This window comes from Rhopalosiphum padi, chromosome 2 (assembly GCF_020882245.1).
Source record: "Rhopalosiphum padi isolate XX-2018 chromosome 2, ASM2088224v1, whole genome shotgun sequence".
Lineage (NCBI taxonomy): Eukaryota > Metazoa > Arthropoda > Insecta > Hemiptera > Aphididae > Rhopalosiphum > Rhopalosiphum padi.
In genome coordinates, this window is record NC_083598.1 from 17859662 (window position 1) to 17880592 (window position 20931).

Below are 20931 nucleotides of genomic sequence, written 5' to 3' on the forward strand. Positions count from 1 at the left end.
CTCACAGGACGGAACTGTACTCAAATAGAGGACAAATTAAAGATCATAAAAGAACTATCAGTGAGGATAGAAGCTTGAATACAGATGAAACACAGATTAAGAATCCTAACGTTTTGTATGCTTAGCAATAAATTAATTGATTATGAGTATGGTGATTTAGATTACTGGTTAGTGAATACATCTAGGTTTCATTTATTTAAAACAGAAGTTCAAATAAGATTATTTATGATATAGATATGAGTGTTATGAGTTCTTCTCCAAGTGAAGGACATTGACTAGCGTTTTTCAACATTTAAGTGAAGCCTGATTGAGTTAACCAATACTAGATTATCGCTCTCATTCTGAAGTCTATATACTTTATTGGCAGAACATTTTCAGCTCATCAGCTAAGTTGTGGAGATGAAAATTCAGAATAACCTTTTGAATTCTGTTGATGAATAAGAGATTGGTTCACCTTGTAGGACCCTAGAAGTTAAAAGTTTCTATCTCAGACTTGCATCTATACATTTTAACATATTGAAACCTTATAATCAATTATAATTTGAATTAAGCTTTAGGCGAGAGAATTACCAAATTTGTAATAAAAATATTAGTTATAAATTCTTGACAAAAACAAAAATGATTGATAAATAGTTATAATTTTATTTATTTATTCGTAAATATAGGTATACATTATACTGGTCATCTTAGAATTAAAATAAAATAACTTAAAAACTTGTTAACAATAACAAAAAAGATAATATATAACATTAAAACTTAAATTATATTAAATTATTTTCATCGTCAAAATCAAAGTTGTCTTCACTGTCACTACAACAATCACTATTAGAACTTTCATTATCCAATAAGTTTAGAGGAACACCTTTGGCTTTTAATTTAAATCCATTCATGGCTGTAAGAAAACAAAAATGATAAACCTAAATAAAGTGAATTACCATATATTATTCTCACCTCCTATTTCTTTAATAACACAAAATAAAATTTGATTTTTGGGGTTTTTAAGTACACTTAAGAACCATATATTCAAATGAGGATCAACCTTTATTGTAATTTATAAAGCAATTTTTTTTTTTAAATTGTTGATATATCTTTATAAAATATATTATTTGCTAAGAATCTAAGAATAATACCCACTATAATATTATAATCATTATAGCTCATCTCATTTAAACTTATTATTATTATTATTATTATTTATTCCGTAGAACATGAAGTTAAAATAAATTGTTAAAATTTTAGTTTGGATACATCAATATTTTCAAAAATTCAATACTTAATAATCTACAAGACAAATTATGATTTTCATTTGAAAAAAAAAATTAATGTATACAATTAATATATTATGTTACTTGATACTTTTTTCACTGCATTGAAAAGTATTAAATCATTATATATTTTTAATATGATAATATAAAAAAAATCCAAGAGGTTGCTATGGTAACATATTTGCAATTTTGCTATGACAAACTTTCAAACAAAAATCACATCAAGAAAAAAAATTGTTTTCATCTCAAAAACAAAATATATTATTAAAGGAAAATAAGAGTGAGCATGTTTGGTGAATAAAGCTCTACAATCCTTATAGCACAATTATAAAATTATATTTATATAAATTATTATTAATTAAAATACCTTTTATCCAGATGGAAAAGTCTTTAATTTCAATGTGTTCTGTATCATATTTCACATATTTATGATGTTTACTACATAAAAACAACTGTGGCCATTTGTAATCTGTAAAAATAACTATAATGTAGATCTAGACTTCTAGTAGTTATAAGTTATGACATACTCGTAGGGATGAAGTATATTGGATTAGATTAAATTATTAAGCAGTTTTATTCAGCTATATAAAAAGTATTTTCTAAATGTTTGATTTGTCACAAAATTTGATTTTACAGCATGATTTAATAATTTATAGTTCAACCCACTACTAATCTATTCATAATAAAATGCATACCTGTTTTGAACAACTTTTCAGCTTTGATATAGAAACCTTCATAATTATGTCTATGTATTATATTTTTATTCATAATAAATCCATAAAGCCTAACACAAAACATATATGTAAAATTTTTGAATTGAGATCTGCAAATAAAACATTTGGTTAAGTTTAACATTTTCTACATCTTTTTGCATGATATATCTGATACAATCTTACTTAAACTTAATACTTTCCATTGTACTATCCAAATTAAAATCATCTATTTCAAGAATATTGAGTTTTAAATAAATAAAATTTCTATCTTGATGCCAAGTGCATATAGGAACGATTGAATGTATATTAGTATTGCATGTCAAACAAATTTTTCGTCGTTTTTCCCTACGTTCCTGTTTGCAATTATTTAGCATAGATACATTATCCTTTATCATTGTTATATTACCAGTGGGTATAATTTCATTAGGTTTAAATGGTTCAACATTAGTGTAATCTTTTAGAAGTTCACTTTCATTTAATGGTGTTATATCTGTGATTGTTAAAGAATCTTCTTTTTTGACATCTTGAATATTTTGATCTGTACTTTCAAACATTTTTGCATAAGCCTAAAAATAAAATACCTTTTTAATTTTAAATATTGACAATAGAATAACTTACTATATATACATTAATTTCTGTTTTGTAAATTATTAATCATTGTTTTTTTTTTAAGGATTTATAATAGTTTTAGTATTGAAAAACCTTCAAATTTGGTAATCTTATCAATAAAAGTATATGTTGACACATTGTATAATATATCAGGTACGTGCACAGGGCAGTGTTTTGGGTGTTCAAACACCCCCCCCCCCCCGACATACTTGGGTTTTTGTATGGTTATTTACTTATTCAATTTTAACGTTATTTTTGCTATATCAATGTTTGTATTTCAAAAAAGTATTATAAGTATACCTAATTTTCATTTTTGTTTTTGTATATTTATTAAAAAAAAGTTCTACTTTTCAAAAACACTCCTCCCACCAAAAAAAGTTTTCTTATTGTATAATATAAAATACTTTTGCAATGTTGGATATTTTAATCTCTAAATTTCATCTTATTTTGAGGAAGTTACCACATTGGATATCTCTATTTTACAAGTGCACAATATGGCATATCTAGTCTCTGTTTAATTTTGGTATGTTTAATATATGAATCCACTGAATTCAGTATTTACCTATAATCTATTTTAAAGGTAACAACAATGTCTGTAGTTCGTGAGGGACTTTAAATTTAAAGCAAGCTATATTTTTTATTAAAATTAAAATTTAAAAAAAAAAACACTTCTACATTTTTTTTTACCTTAGGGTTTGATAATAGGCCAATTCACTCTAATATTAAAACTAAAAGCACACTATTAAAACTGGTGAACAAAAATTTACTGTCATACATGTGTAAGACGGAGATAACACATGCGGGTGAGACGTCCTCTTAATATTAAAACTAACTAAGTTAAACATGAACTGCTGAATATAAATATTTTGCTATAATACACACTTTTAAGATGGAAAAAATGTGTGTAAAGTGTTTTTTTAAGAATTGATAATGATTAATTCTATAAATTATTGATTACTTCTCCAAAAACAGCAGTTCCAAATTCTTTAAAAAATTCTTGTTGTATTTTTAATTCATTAGAATTCATATCTTCAATTTCGAATTTAGTTTCATCAATAAAATATGGAATATCTTTATCGTTATCTACAATAATATCTTCATTATATTCATTGTTTATTAAATTTAAAAATGTAGACATTTTAGCGTGATCACAATATTGACTGAATTTAGTCTGAAACTTTAAATTAATATTAATATCTTCATCATATAAAATCACTTCATAGAGACTGCCGCCAGTAAACGTTGTTGATGAAATAGTGTCAGTTACCTAAAATTAAAAATTGATACAATATAAAAAATATATATATAAAAAAAAATAGTATTTACTAACTTTTAAATATAATTGATTTTCAGTCATATCAAATAAATAATCAATTAGTTCATTTAGCTCATTGCCTGTAGGTAATATATCTTTAATGCCACTTAAACTACATTCAATCGCCTAAAAATAAAATAATAATAATAAATACAAGAATCTATTATTATTTAAATTTAACTACAATATTGATATTTACTTGGAATGGTAAGTAAGTAATTAAGTCTGGATGTATTATAAGCAATAAGTGTAATTTAATATTAAAAAAATCTCCAGTGTCCACAAAAAAAACTTCAACAATTCCATTACCACATTTTTCAATAATTTTAATGCGGTTATACCTAAGCCAAAAAATTGTTAAAATAGCTATGGAATACATATAATGCCATACTAAAATTCTTACAAATTAGTTTGAGGATGTTTAGCTAAACAAATTGCTCCACTAATAACATGTTTTAACTTTGCTGGCTGTTTTTCTTCTACATATTTATCAATCATTAGTTGAAGATCGCCAAGTCTAAAATATTATCATATTTTAATATTGTATATTAATTTATAAATCACTAACTTTACTAGAATAATTTTTATATAATTTCACACTACTCCATTAATATTACAAGCAGTTAGTGACTTCATATGTTTTAAAATGTACTAAAAATTTTTTTAATGTATTTTTTTATTATCTATATTTCTTCTCCCCCGAATAGAAGAAAACATACTGGAAATTACTTAAGATATCTCATACAGCCAATTGGATTCAATATGCTACCATTAATCACACTCAAAGTTGAAAAATTACAGTAAAATCAATACATTTATTACTCAAAATCTAAAATTGAATGTCTAATTTGAGGATTAACACCTTTAAAAAGGCTGAATATCAATATTGAAGAAAACATTTATGACAAGTTCTTAAAATATTTTCCAAAAAAAATAAAAATAAAATTATTCTATAACAATAAAGTTTTTATAGTAATGGAATCTTTTAAAGGTTTTTTTATATACACAAACAAATAGAATATTTTACCTATCATAGTACTTGACATTATCAACAAAAAACAGTTTAGGACTGATAAAACATTTTACAGTTACTAAAGTGATACTTTGCTCCAAATGTGCCCATTGGGGTTGAGGCAATTTATAAATTGACATATATTCGTCTATGCTGAGTTCTTCTAAAATAACATGAAAATTGAATAAAAAATTATGAATAGTAAAATCGTTAATTTAACTTACTATTATCCTCAACATTCATTTTTAATTGGAGTGGCGTGGCAATACCAGCTGAAATACTGAATTCTATTAAATTTTCGATATGTTCAAAATTTATATCAGCGTAGCCAATATTAAATAAAACCTCAGGCAAAATTTCTCCAAAGCCATATTTCTTTAAATCTGAATCCCAATATTTTTCATATAGTTTTTTTATCCATATAGTAGTTCCTAAGGCCATTTTAATCTGGAAAAAAAATTATAATTTGAACACATAAAAACCATATGAAACATAGTTACTAAATATCATACCTTAACAATAATTGGATTATTGCAAATATTAGCATCCTTCAAATGTTTTACAACATGATTGTTAGCATGGGTGCACCATGTTTTATCAAAGCCAATTGGTTTAACGGATGCCAAAAACATATCGACAGTAGTAGTATGTATACTTCTTAACATATCAGGTAACAAAAATACATTCCATTTCTAAACATATATCAATGGTTTTAATATTAGAAATGATTTAAATTAATAAATGCTAATTACCGATATAGTTTCAACATATCCTTCATCAATTAGCTTAACCCTCACTTTAGGGTTTTTTGTATTTTTGTCAACTACATTGATAACAAGTGCCCTGAAATATTCAGTATTGATTATATTTCCAGAATTATTAATCTTTACAGCAACTATATCTCCAGGGTTAGGGTTTTCATGAAGAACTCTAAAATATTTAAAAATATATTAAAATGTAATTTTATTTAGATTTATTTAATTTAAAATTTACTCAGAATTCCTATTTGAAAAGTAAGAACTGAGCTTAGAATTAATGACATCAGAATGGTCCACTACATTTGACCAATGTTGTTCATCATTGAGATTATTTGTATTATTCACTTTTAAAAGTTTAGCAGAAATGTGAGATGCATCATAAACTTTTAAAATTTTTACAATAGCTAATCCAGATCTAAAAAAAAAAGTTTAAGCATTCATATGTAACTATTAAATACTATGGTTATAAATTATAAACCATAATTTATAATATATTATTTAATTTAATTATAAATATTTCAATGTTTAATTATAGTTAGTTATAAACTAATTAATACAAGACTATTTGAGTAATACAAATTAACCTAGGAATGTTAACACCAGGTTCATCATGTTCCTTGAATAAAATATGACGACTCTGGCATGTCATAGGTTTAGAACAATAACCAAATTGTTGTATTTCGCTGCAGAAAACACAATTTATCTTTTCTTTTTCTAGAGAGTCAATGATATTCTAAAAAACATTTAAAATTTAATTAATTTTATTAGACTATTCATATCAAAAGTACAACACATCAAGATTTGTTCATCTCATACACCTGGAATATACAAAAAGCTAATTAACAAATACCGCCATAAATTATTTTAAAGCTATTATGTATAAATATTATTAGAAAACAGAAAAATGATTTGTTTTAATATTTATTATAGATAATAATATATACTTTAACTAAAAAAAATATAGATTTTCCAATAATATATGACAAATATTTGTTAACTTCTTCATTCTTGTTTGTGTTCTATACACTCAATAACTCATTTTTATGTAATATCCTCTTAATTGAGTACTAGTCTAGTTGGTTTCGCAACTCAGGTCTAGACAGTAAACACCCATTATTTAAATCTCGTGTTTTTGAAATTCTAATTATTTGATATAAAATTTATATACTGCAGATAAAAACAGTATGACAATTATAAATGTTAGGTATTTGTATGAAATACACTTATTAGATATTTTAAGAATAATGTTTGGTAAAATCAGTGTAATAAAATTAATGATATAAAATAGGTATAACAGCAGGTACAGTATATAATATCATCGATTAAATTATTAAGTATTTAATCAATGATAATATTATGGAGTATCTACTTCAGTAATTCAGTTGTTATTATCACTGAAATATATATAATATACTGGAAATACTGCAGTATGATAAATGCTTTAAATAATTTTTGTGCCATGTTTCTTATAAATTATAAAACACAATAAATGTAAGTAACGGAGGTCATCTAAATCTGAGTAGCGTAAGAATACTTTGACGAGGGTCAACTAGACCAGTACCCTTAATTGCTTATATCAATGTGTATAATTATTTAGTTGCATTTTAAGTTTTTAAAACCTTGGCATGTTTCAGTAAAATAGGATCCACTTCACCTTTACCAAAAACTTTCATGATTTCTACTATTTTTGGCAACTGCAACATGTCTTTAATATTGTTACTTAAAAATATATAAGTACTCTGGTCTTTATTCTATAAACAAAAAAATAAAAATGAAAATTTAGTTTTGGTAAGGCAATTTAATTGTGATTAGCACATCAACTTAGGAATGGATGAGACGATGTCCATACATTTTATAAATCATTAAGATTACTTACATATATTATATTTAATTTAAGCTATACAAAATTATTGCTATTATTTATTTTAATATGCAGTAATTTAGTATTGCTTAATATGTATATAATTTTTTTTTAATTAAATTAAAAACAATATAGTTTAAAAGACTCACTTTAAGAACATTGTTAGAATTTTGTAGAAAACTGAATCTTATTGAAAATTTGTGTTTATCAGCAGGAATATCATAATGTATTAAACAATCAGCATCAACAATATAAAAATCAATTAACATATCGTCACTACAAATTAATAAACGTTGTTTTTTTTCTAATGGCTTATTCCATTCTTGCAATGTATAAACTAAACAAAAATAAAGCTTGTATATAAAAGTAAGTCATTTGGAGTAACCATTAATTAATTTACCATTAGAAATTCTCATTTTACATGGCACCAATACCTCTATACTAGAACTATGTTGTTGAATATAACTAGATATTATGCAGAGTTCATCAACATTAGATGTAACCAAAACACTTTGACTGCACTTTATATTATTTTTTAAGAACTCTGGAATTTTAGAATTAAATAATAATTAACACATATGTAAAATTTATCTTTAAAAATATTGTTTACGTAATATTTTTTCGAGTTTATCATCCTTAACGTGTACAACATTAAATCCTATTTTCATATAACGAGCAGCTTCTAGGGGAGATCCAAAAATATATTGCCATTTCAGGAACAACTGGTTTAAAAATGTATCAACTTCTTCATTCCATCTGACTGATGCAGATATTAATTGTATATTATATTTTTCTTTTTCTTTAAGTTTAATTAAAATTTTAAAAAGATAACCCATCTAAAATTTTTTTTTTAATTAAATATTTTCTTATTTAAAATGTAATATAATAATGTAGTTACTATAGTTTTATAGTTATCCAGCAGTAGATCTATATTATCAAAAACAAAATGTCTTAAATTTGAATAACTAAATATTTTTGTTTGAGTAAGTAAATTTTGGAGGCCAGTTGGAGTAGCAATTAAAATATCACATCCATTACACAAAGCTGCCTAAAAAATAATAAATATAAATTAAATTAACAACTTTAACTTGGTATAAAGTTTTATTTTATTTTTTTTATCATTTTAAACATCTTAAGAGGTTGCCATACACATAAATTGCTTGTAAATGATATTTGTAAAACAGTTCTATACAAAAAAGAGCCACTTTACTCTATCTCAAAAGAGAATAATCACTTTTTTGGCATACTGATTTTTCCCCTACCTTGCTAACCGATGTTTCAAGAGGATATATAACCTGCATTTGTTGTTTCCGTCTTACACATGTGCGACATGGCAAATTTTTGTTCACAAGTTTCAATATTGTGCAGTTAGTTTTGACATAAGAGTGAACTGACCTATTATAAAATATAAAGGTAAGATTATTATCCAGGGCCTATATGTTATGATCATTTTAAAATGTAGTTTCAAAAAGGTCATAACTTACTTAAAAATAATAATAAAAAAAGGCTACGTGGGGCTCTGGATAATAATTTTACCTTTAAATTATATAATAGGTCAATTCACTCTAATATCAAAACTAACAGCACAATATTGAAACTGGTGAACGAAAATCACGTGTGTAAGACGGAGACAACACATGCAGGTACTGAGTCCTCTTAAAGAAAACACACAAACATTTACAACAATATTCCCAATTATAGCGAAACCTGACTTAATGGACAAAATGACCCGATCCAGCAAAAAGATAGGCATTCCAATGTATTTAGACCTGTCTATAACGGACTCTTTGTATTACAGACACAGACACTAATATTTTACCCCTGTGATTTCATAACGGACAAAAATCCTAGTTCAAATCTAAATATCAAATTATAAACTATGAAACAGTTTCAATACAGAGCGCAATTAAGTACACGTGAAAACACAGATTACAACCGATTGCATTATCTCCGATTTCGATAACGTTAATTGCGGGTATATTATAGTTAAATTTAAAATATAATAATATAATAATAATGATAAAGATTATAATAATATGTACAATATTATTATAATATACGTACAAAATTTTCATTTTCCCTTAAACAGATGTTTCTAATTTTACTTATAAAACACTGAAACCTATCTAAAACAGACACTTGTCTATAAAGGACAATTATTTTGGTCCCGTGACTGTCTGTTATATACAGGTTTCACTGTAGTAATAATTTTATAATAATAATTTATTTGTTGGTGGAAGATTTGTAGGAATCAACAAAAATCAGTTAACCAACTGATTATTCTCTTTTAATACAAAATTTAGCTACAATTATAATTTAGAAATTACATATATAATTGATACAGAAAGAAATATTTGTTGTTTAGATAAATAAACTATAAGGTATAATTTTAATAATATTTTGAATTACTGATATCAAAAAAAGTAAAACGCAATATCACAGAAAATATTAAAATCGGTATCGTCTTATATTTGGTTTCTTACTATGAAAGTAGCATTGTAGCCTGAGTAGTTATTTTTGCAAATAACTGATTTTCTGTATAATCTTAGAATCATAAATGATCATGCGATAAACATTTATGTTACTGACAATAGTGTTTTTTTAAATGTCTTTAGAATTGACTGTATCAACCTTGAAGCTTTTAAGAAAAAGTGTGACATCTTCTGAAGTGTTTCACTTACTATTGTGTGTTGTACTGAAATAGACTCATATGCTACAACAATATTAATCTTTTTATTAGTCGAAGAAAAAAGTCTTTTTGATAAATCTTCTAATACAGAGCATGATCCTAAAGAACTACTAAGTATAATAGCTTTGGGCCCAATGACAGTATTTTTCTGAAAATAGTATTGTTTCAATTATTTTTATTTTAGATAAATTAAAAAACAAAACAAAACAAAACTAAATAATAACACAAATTTTAAGTAGTTAAAAATATTAATATGTTCTCCTTACATAAATCAATTATACATTTTATAACATACCACTTTATCTTCACTGTTTTTCATAATTGAAGAGTAAATACTTGCTAAGTAAGAAACTGATTTTCCTTTTGAAAAACCAATCATTGCCGTATTATAATGTTTCATCAAGTATAAAAATGAATTCTGTTGTATTGGTTTCATTTGTTTAATATTAATTTCATCAAAGGCCTGTAAATAAATAAAGTATACAATATATACATACCCACCAATTAGTATGCAAAACATTTGATATAATAGATTCATTAATATACAATATCTATGAAGTTAAGTAGATATCAGATGACTATTAAAGTTGAACTAATTAGACTAATCTAAAAATGAATTATTTACAGAAAAAATAAGCCATGTACCCAACATAAATAAACTTTTAAATTGGCTTAAAACAAGGAATTGCATTGTAGTAAATGTATTATATTGAAAATATCTAACTAAGAAATAAAATAAAAATAATGTCTAATTAAGTATAACAAAAAATTTAAAAACATGAATTTATACCTGCACAATATCGTGATGTATATCGGATTGACCCCAATCACTGAGGTGTAATTTTTCATAAGGTCCATAAACTGGTGTTGAAGTTGCATTATTTTTTGATCCATCATAATTATATAGCAAACTAAAATAATTATATAAGTATTATAATAAATATAGATTAAATCAGTTTAATTAAAGCAGAAAAAATTCTTGATGTAAGACATAAGTTGTATAGTTTATTAGGACACCCAGTTAGGTATGCGACCAGTAATTTTGTGACTAATTACATGCTAAGAAGTCATAGTTAAGCACAGGAAATGAAAATACAGCAAATATTTTCATCCCCCACGATATAATTAATATAATTATTAATTAAATGGTATAATCTTATACAATGTACTTACTCAGTATATTTTTTAAAGTTAATGTGATTCGCCATATTAAATTCGACAGTGAGAATAACTAATCGGAATAACGAATGTAAAAAATTAAAAATAATTAATTATAATATTTATAACAAGAAGAAGTAATAATAACCGAACAAATGACAAGGAAAAATCAAAATAACTTTTATTGGACATAGTAGTATGTACCTATTATTAAGTAATAAGTAATAACTAATAAGTATTCGTTATCCGACTATAATGTCCATCATAGTATCATACTATCATCGATAAATACGGCGGGAAAACCATGAAAATATAAACATAGGTATTTTAGTCATTATTATTTAATTTGCCAAAAATTGATAGGTATTGCGTTTAACACGTGCAACTGCTTAGTTCATATTATTATCATAAGTAAATTTATAGTTTATAAACAGCACGTGGGACTGATAAACATAACATTATGGACTAGGTGTATATATATATAATATTATAGTATCTACCTTGATTATGGAGTTGCACAGACCACAGAGTGATAACAATAATAGTAAATAATATAATAAAAGATAGCAATGAATCGTTATCATAACCTTTTGTTCCAAAGTAAATTTGTTCAAATATTGTCTTCTGTGTTCTGTACATAATATATTTGTGTCTAGAATATACACTTATTCGTCTTATTCCAACATGGCAACATTTTACTTATTCGGTATTTTAAGTAATATTTGTTACAATGATAAATTGTTTCACAATCTATTTAAGATAAGACAATAGTCAATACTTCCACGATATTTCAGCTTGGTTATAGAGGTCGACGTGGATATAGATTTTAATTTCTGTATATTGATTTTTAATCAAGAAAAATGTAAATCATTGAACTAGGGATATTATATATTATACTACTAATGAGTAATGGGTAATGGCGGTAATGCATTTATTTTTCTATACTATTTAGCAACTAAATGAGTACTTGTAGTAGACCGTCTACTGTAGTACACTAGTACTGCATCTATAGATAGTAGTTACAAATAAAGAGTTAGGTATTAGAATTACTCAAATGGAAAGTTATTGAGTTTTTGTCATCCATGCACAACAATAAAGAATTAGTACAACGAAAAGTTGCTACTATGAGGTATTGAGGTTAGTGTTGCGAAGATGATGACGATTGACTTAGTATGTTCGATAATTTTTAGAATTATAAACATCAATGGCTCGAAAGATTTTTACAAGAGATGGGTTATTAACTAAGGTGAATTGGGTTTAAATTACAGCTTGGAATAACATTTTATTAGAGGAGAAATAAGAAAAGATAAAATAAATATTGTTTACTAAAAATCATAAGTATAAGCAATAGGGTCTAGGACTTTTCGGCGCTGCCATTTCGGCGCTGCCGTTTTGACGCTGCCGTATCGGCAATAGATATTTTCGGCGCTACCGTTTCGGCGAAAATGACAAAACACATGTTATAGTGAAAATTTCTTTTAGTACAATATTATGTGTAATTAAAAAAAATATTAAGTTATTTTAATAAGTACTTTTATTAAGTACTAAATTTATAAAATTCAAGTTCAACGACATTCATGACTATAAAAATAGTGTATAGTAATAATTAGAATTGGGATTTTAGTACAAAATAATACACATATAACTTATAGTCAGTTATTTCGATAACAATTTTATCATAGCTAGTAGTAATAGTAGCCAATTAGTACGTCCATAACTAAACAACTAATAAATACAAAAGTAACAATACTATAAAAATAAAATATACAATTTTTTTTCCAATTTTTTAGTTATTATAATAAATATAATTTAAATGCAATTTTATAGTGCATTTTTTTATTTTTTTATTCTTATACTTTATTTTCATTATAACATGTATTTTGTCATTATCGCCGAAACGGCAGCGTCGAAAATATCTATCGCCGATACGGCAGTGTCGAAACGGTAGCGCCGAAAAGTCCCATTCCCTAAGCAATAGTATTTACTATTTATGATCAATACACTGCGATTATCACACCGAACAGTATTTTTCAACTCTTTGTATATAGTTTCTGATGTAAAATTGTAAGCCGTAGGTAAGGACGTAAGGTGTGTAGGATACTGCCAAGTGCCAAGTATACAAAAATGGCGGCTAGGTAAATTGGTGTACAGTGTCAAGAAGCATTGAGTTCTTCACGACTGATGGCTTACCCAAGATGGTTCTGACACTGCCTCTATCTATTTTATCCAGATGGATTTACAGGTGTAAGGTTCCCTAAGCAGTGCATTTTAAAAAGGTTTAGTGTTGTTCCAGCTGGGATTTGGCATTTGTTGTACAGCACTGTGTAGAGTAAGCATCGAAAATTGGTTGCGTTTGTGAATTATGATTACGTCTAATGCTTGGATGGAGAAACTGAGTTTATGATTGATTGTAACTCAAGGTAATCTAATTAGGTAGTATAACATCTCCGATGAGCAACATATAAAAAATATACATTATTCATAAATCTAAAAAGGTGAAGTTTAATTGGATAAAAAAAATAGTATGACGATTATAAACGACATCGTTTATAAAACAATTACAAATTAAATATGCTGTTTTCAATCGGTATTCTCGTGAAATATGTTGGTAGAAAAGCAATTATTTTATGCTATAATGGACCTATTGATGAGATAGTGTAAACTATTATAGTTATAGTATATTTACCAATAAGTCGACGACTTGTAGTTTTGATATTATTATATATAAAAATGGTAACCATGTCCGGTGTGTATCCACAAAATGATGTCCATGAATATCCCTTTACAACTTATCAAAATCACAGAATCTTTCCTTTCAGAACGAACCTTCTCTGAAAAATTGAAAATCAAAATTCGTCACTGAGAAAGGCAAATGCGGGCGTGCCACAAGGTTCCTGTCATTCCCCTACGCTATTTAATATTTATACGAATGACCTACCTACACTTCCTAAATCTCGTGTCTCCTTATTTGCGGACGACACAATGTTCTATTGTTCAAACCACAACGCGCGTTTTGCATCCTTGCAACTTCAAAATCAAACAAACTTGGCATTAGACTGGTTCAAAAAATGGCGACTTAAAATAAACGAATCCAAAACCACTGCAATCCTGTTTGGCCGTACAGGAACTGCAAAAATCAAAAATATCAATATAAATAACGGTCAAATCCCTTGGTCTAAGAGCGTCAAATATCTTGGAGTAACAATTGACCGCAACCTCAGTTTTTCCACCCACGCATCCAACATTATCAAAAAAGCTACTCAAATTCGAGGCTTACTATATCCAATTCTAAACAAAAAAAGCCCAATCCCCACTAGAACCAAATTAAACCTGTTCAAAATGTACATTATCCCTATTTTAACTTACGCAGGAGAAGCATGGGCACCCTTTATTAGCTCATCCACTTGGAAGAAAATTGAGGCGGTTCAGACTACAGGCATCAGGATAATTTTAGGCCAACCGACCGTTGTAAGGAACTCGGTGCTTCTGCACACAGTCGGATTCATTCCTATCCAACAAACCATTAAGAAAAATGCCTCAGCCACTTTTCATCGTATCGCTACTTCATGGTACAACCATATAAGAACTATTGGTAATTGTTCCCCCTCTCTATATACCTCGAGACATAGACAACGTCCGAGAACAAAACCTTGGGCAACCAGTTAAATTAAAATTATAAAAAAAAAAAAAAAAAAAAATAGCAAATCCATCTCTAACTACAGCTACTAGCAAAGGCAATAGCCTGGAATAGTATATAGGCGAAAGCCGTGCTACCAAGTAAGTAAGTAAGTAAGTAAGTCCGGTGTGTAAATTTCGACATCATCATCATGTACTGTCAGAAAAATATGACTCACCTGATAAGGACTCTTCATCTAGAACAGGAGAGGCAGTTGCTGAACGCTGGCGTCCTTTTTTGACGTTTGGTTCAATGGATGGCGGAGAATTGCAGAGCCTTTTGGTTTGCTTATTGCGATCAACCCTAGCAGGGGATGTGCTTGCTCTTTTGGTTTTGGAGCGACCACCTCTGTGGCCTCCCATGGCTGGTGAAACTAGATAGCGAAAATTTCCGAGAAACGTCCGAGAACAAAACCTTGGGCAACCAGTTAAATTAAAATTATAAAAAAAAAAAAAAAAAATAGCAAAACCATCTCTAACTACAGCTACTAGCAAAGGCAATAGCCTGGAATAGTATATAGGCGAAAGCCGTGCTACCAAGTAAGTAAGTCCGGTGTGTATTCAGACCACACAAGTACACAGTTTAAATTGACAACAATTAGCATTCATTAGAAATGGCACCAGGAGGAAAATCCGCAGGAAAGGCGATGAAGAAATCGTCTGGCAAGGCTCAAAAGAACATAACTAAGTCTGACAAGAAGCGCAAGCCAAAGAGGAAAGAATCGTACGCCATCTACATCTACAAAGTACTGAAACAAGTACATCCGGACACCGGCGTGTCCTCGAAGGCTATGAGCATCATGAACAGTTTCGTCAACGATTTATTCGACCGTATCGCCGCCGAGTCCAGTCGGCTGGCCCACTACAACAAGCGATCGACCATCACCAGTCGGGAGATCCAAACCGCCGTTCGACTTTTGTTGCCCGGTGAATTGGCCAAGCACGCTGTCAGTGAAGGTACAAAAGCCGTGACCAAATACACCAGTTCCAAATAATTTAACTTATCTTATAAGTTTTGTACACTCTGTTTAAAAAGGCCCTTCTCAGGGCCACCAAGTACTTATTATTACCCGTTTAATATGTTTGTAGAATTAATTTTAGTTAATGGTTGGCGAACGCATGTTAATTCTGCCAGATAGAATATATTATTAATACACATCCTACCTAAATGCAAGGAAGTTCAAATGTTTAAAGTTTATATATTTTTGTATTTTTTAATCAAAAATGCGATTAAGCTACAAAGTACAAAATAATTTTTAATATTTATTTATTTATTTATTTGTGTATATATTATAAACAAGCATTGAAGCATACCCATAAGTGTTTATCTTGTTGGCAGGGGGTCAGTCATAATATTATGTAAGTATGTAACAAATAAACTATAATAGGTTTAAATAGAATACATTTATTACTTCCTGTTAATATACAAATTTATGAATGTGTCATATCATTTATATTAATAATAATATGAATCATAACATAGCATAATCATTATAAAAAATTAACTTATTTATACAAAAGAATAAAAAGCAACAATTAATTATCCAACATTTACCCAAAACAATGCACTACTTTATGCAATAACTAATATGATTTTTGAAATAAAATATTTTTACCATCATTTTTTGAAATATTATCAATAAAGTAGGTACTCGGTCTCAAACACTTTCCATATCAAAGATATCCTAACATGTCATAAAAATTGTACATTATTAATGTTAAAAATAATATATAAATATAAATTTGATAATTAAATATTATACTAATTCTATTAGTATAGTAGTCGTACCTATTTGTATACTAAATAAATTGTAGAATAGTAAATTTTTTTTAGTTTTCCAAGAATACTTTTGATTCTTTTGATTAGGCAAAAACAGTTAGGTTAATAAACAGTCTTAGAAAAACACGGAATAGTGACGATTTTCCAAGTATACTGTCCACCTTCATACGACATGGTAAGTACTTAGGTAAGCACACCAGACGTAGGAATGGGATTTAATTATTATTACACATAAACATTATATTACTATTACAAAACCAGTAGGTATATTATTAAAAAATAAATATTTAAATCATTAGAATTGACATTTTTCTTAGGTATTTCTTTAAAAAAATTATAAATTATTAACCATTTGAAACCACTTAGAAAATGTATACTATTTATGGTGATATATACAATATATGCAAAAGCAACAACTTCTGAGCACTAGTAATGATATATAAGAATGTATGTTAAAATAAATTACATTTTATAAAATATACACATTTTACATTTACACAAAATTTGAAATTCAAATTTTAAAAATACTGATAGCGAGGTTTTCAAAATATTTCTTAATTAGGAATTAAAATGTAATAATTAAACATTTATTATAGTGCATTATATTATAAAAAAAAAAAAAGGATTTGAATGATTGCCTCATCGTAAAACCATTTTGGGAGCAAAGTTCTAGCTATAATTTACATAACAATATACATTTTAAATATGAATAAGTTAGACTTAAGAGGACGACATACCCGCATGTGTTGTATTTGTCTTACGAACGTAAGGCATAGCAAATTTCCTTTCAACAGATTGATTCAAATTACAATAGGTGAATTATAATAATATAATATATTATATTATAGTATTATCTTAATATATTCCTTATTTTAATGTATTTTATAGTAATTTCAAGAGAAATCACGCTAAATTTGGCTTTAAAAAAATAAACATGCAAAAGCAACAACTTCTGAGCACTAGTTGATATATAAGAATGTAGGTTAAAATAAATTACATTTTTATACACTTAGCATACTAAGTTTGGTACAAAATATAATTGGGACCTGATTTTATATTGCACGGCAAGTCGGCAACTACTGTCGATAAAAAATATGATAGGGCTACTAAGAAAGGTTTAAATTGATGTTATTATTCACAAATACTATCCTTGTATTGACCTGTAAGTAATTATTAATAATACGTTTAAAGTAAAACATTACCAACCACATTGTTGTTGAATATTATTATATTGTATCGTATTGACTAGAATCATAAATAAATAAATATTGGATTCAAAATTTCAAAGTGAGTTTAGAAAAAATTGGTGGTCCTGAAAAGGACCGTTTTAAGGGTTGAGGATGATTCAATCGATCAATTTACTTTTTTTTGGGAGCTGCTGTTTTCTTGGTTGGAGTCTTCTTAGCTTTGGGTTTGACAGCGACAGCAGGTTTTTTTGCCTTGGCCGGGGATTTTTTTGGTTTGGCAGCCTTAGGCTTAGCGGTGACAGTCTTTTTGACTTTCTTAGCTGTCGGTTCGCCGGACGTGGGTTTCACTTTCTTAGCAGACGTCGACTTCCTCTTTACGGCACCAGGGGCTTTGACTTTTTTGACGACTGGTTTCTTCTTCTTGACTACAGCTGCCTTTTTCGGTTTAACTTCGGCAACCGGTAGTTTGAAGTGACCAGAAGCTCCAGTGCCTTTGGTTTGAACCACTGTTCCGTTGGCGACGGCGGCTTTCAAAAATTTCCTGATGAACGGCGCCAGCTTGGCGGGATCGACTTTGTAGTTGGCAGCCAAGTATTTCTTGATAGCCGGCAAAGACGAACCTTTTTTCTCCTTCAGTTCTTTGATGGCAGACGTGACCATTACGGAGGTAGTCGGATGGGACGCAGCGGGCTTCTTTGCTTTAGCAGCAGCAGCAGCCTTCTTCTTGGCAGGAGACTTTTTCGCGGCCGGCGATGCGGCTACTGGTGCCGGAGCGGCGAGAACGACGGTTTCTGTCATGGTAGAGTTGATGTCGATTGTAGTAGACTAACTCGAAGTAATGCAGTCGAATGTAATGCTGAGCAACGAAACGGTTGGTAAATATATACACCATACCGTACCGACTAGTAAACCGTCGTAATTCGCGTCATCGACACGGCTGCGGTTGTGCAAACATTTTCCGCGATTTCTCGACAATAAATAATCTTAAGAGCCTGGTTTTAAATTTAACAGAAAGCCAACTAAATTTCAAATGATCCCATATAGCTTTGCTGACGTTGTCTGGTAAGATAAAACCACCACGGATCGTTATTCCCACGCTTCCAACCTGGTTTTCGTAGACCACGTTTAATGGTCTACCGTATGATGGAAAATAATTTTAAAGTTACAAAAACTTCTCAAAAACATTCTATACGAGTTTCCCAAGACCTGAATGTTTGCAGATTGCAAATCGAACGATATGGCGACCAACAGTGGCTTTTCAAAATTGACGATTTTAGGTTACTGTTATGGCACGGCGTCATTAACGTTTTTACCATTGAAATGTTTACACGACGGACTTTACCTCTAAATCTAATCTTAATCGTATTCACCTTAAATATTTTTTAAAAATAATCACATTATTACATCATTAAGGGATTTTGGTCATAATTCAAGTTTAAATAAACAAAATTTAACTTTGTTTTACATCATCGGTTGTCTCGTATCGGATATATATCATAAAGTTTGTACGCGTAGTAAACCGACGTCGCAGTTTACACTGTACACTATTATTTATTTCTACGATTTTTTAGCATTTAACGTGTTGTTGCAGGTACCTTGATGATGTCATACTGTTTTTATATAAATAGAGTATTTTATTCTTCATTATCTAAGACACGAATTGACAGCACAGAACGTTGCCGAAACCATCGGGGAACCGGATTTTATTTTAATATTTTAATGCTAATATAATCAATCATACGCTAAATTTTATTCTACAATCAGGCCTCCGAATTTAAGAGTGTGAGCTTTACTAACTTATATTTATTTCAGATTCATGTACATAATTGTCGAGATAAAATCTCATTAATAAAAAAACCTAAGTCACCATCTAAAGCGGGCAAATATCAAATAACGTAACATTTGAATAGTTGTACCATTAATAATAATATAAGAACTAAAGGGTTTTCTACAACGACAGATTTTCGTATTCTCTTGATGCACCGCATAAAATCTCTACCGTGTATCAGTCCAGCCGAGACTCTGTATGTATTTATAATATAGGTCTAGATATGCTGTACGAGCAGAATATTAGGCTAATATCCCAAATTACATCATCAATCGTCTTGTAGCTGATACATTATAATGGTTGTACACTTGTACGTAATTAATTTATAAAATATATTTCTTTCTGTTGTAGACAAATTAATTATAGCTTGATGAAATTCAGCTAAAGCCTATACTATTACGTTAATAAACAGTATTAATTAAAATGTTATATTAATTTTAGTCCACTATTTGGCAATGTAATTCGTGACTGTCCTAATTTAATGATTTTAAACACATTTTGGAAGTGTTCATACTTCATTGTTGTGGGATTGGACACGAATAATGATTATTAGGTATGGGGTTAGGGGTCTGATGCGCCTTGCTTTCTGGATCGTTTTGATGACTTCTTGGTTGAAGTGTAGCTTCGTTTTTGTACAATCAGCGTTGACAATGTTTAATAACAAACGTAAGTATTATGTAAATTCTAAAGACAATTCAACTCATAAAATTGTATTCTAATACTTTTGATATTATATTTATTATAATATCACAATGAAATAGGTAAATATACAAATATTTTTTGATACACTGCAATGCCACATAGAGCATTTTTTTTCAAACGGGACATTTTCGCGGAGAATAACTTATGTATACCAAACATTGTAAACGGAATAAAAACCTGTAAGAAAATAATCACCGAAATAAAATAATACGTGTTCTTAATATTTTGACGATAGGTAATTTAAGAACTACAAATGTTATTGATGTGAACGGTTTTAAATTTTATATCGACCAATTGAAATATTATACTATATATTTGCATTTTTTCTAACTAATCGATGAAGTAGGTAGGTAATTAATCTTTTGTATAACGTAGGAAC

General features: G+C 28.3%; 3 protein-coding genes across 6 annotated transcripts; 1 reads left to right on the top strand and 2 right to left on the bottom strand.

Moving 5' to 3' along the window:
- Nucleotides 1-622: 622 nt before the first annotated feature.
- On the bottom strand, nt 623-11783 carry LOC132919524 (putative ATP-dependent RNA helicase TDRD12). Of its 4 annotated transcripts, XM_060981193.1 has the most exons (24): nt 11585-11782; nt 11396-11453; nt 11013-11133; nt 10518-10685; nt 10215-10370; nt 8432-8581; nt 8144-8369; nt 7934-8077; nt 7683-7870; nt 7292-7423; nt 6257-6405; nt 5908-6087; nt 5667-5844; nt 5427-5606; nt 5139-5361; nt 4930-5077; nt 4306-4419; nt 4102-4243; nt 3918-4028; nt 3546-3854; nt 2162-2544; nt 1961-2088; nt 1633-1734; nt 623-892 (listed from the first exon to the last, which is right to left on the bottom strand). In XM_060981193.1, exons 2-24 carry the CDS (start codon nt 11428-11430, stop codon nt 762-764), a joined length of 3798 nt encoding a protein of 1265 aa, XP_060837176.1. In that variant the 5' UTR covers nt 11431-11453; nt 11585-11782; the 3' UTR covers nt 623-761. The 4 variants fall into 4 exon arrangements, with proteins under 4 accessions (XP_060837176.1, XP_060837175.1, XP_060837177.1 ...); XM_060981192.1 differs by having other exon boundaries at nt 11396-11782; XM_060981194.1 differs by lacking the exon at nt 10215-10370 and having other exon boundaries at nt 11396-11783.
- A 3450-nt stretch (nt 11784-15233) lies between these two features.
- LOC132919234 (histone H2B) lies at nt 15234-16068 on the top strand. Its single transcript, XM_060980634.1, has one exon. It carries the CDS (start codon nt 15670-15672, stop codon nt 16048-16050), a length of 381 nt encoding a protein of 126 aa, XP_060836617.1. The 5' UTR covers nt 15234-15669; the 3' UTR covers nt 16051-16068.
- Nucleotides 16069-18148: 2080 nt separating this feature from the next.
- LOC132920795 (histone H1A, sperm-like) lies at nt 18149-18860 on the bottom strand. Its single transcript, XM_060983469.1, has one exon. It carries the CDS (start codon nt 18818-18820, stop codon nt 18194-18196), a length of 627 nt encoding a protein of 208 aa, XP_060839452.1. The 5' UTR covers nt 18821-18860; the 3' UTR covers nt 18149-18193.
- Nucleotides 18861-20931: the final 2071 nt, after the last annotated feature.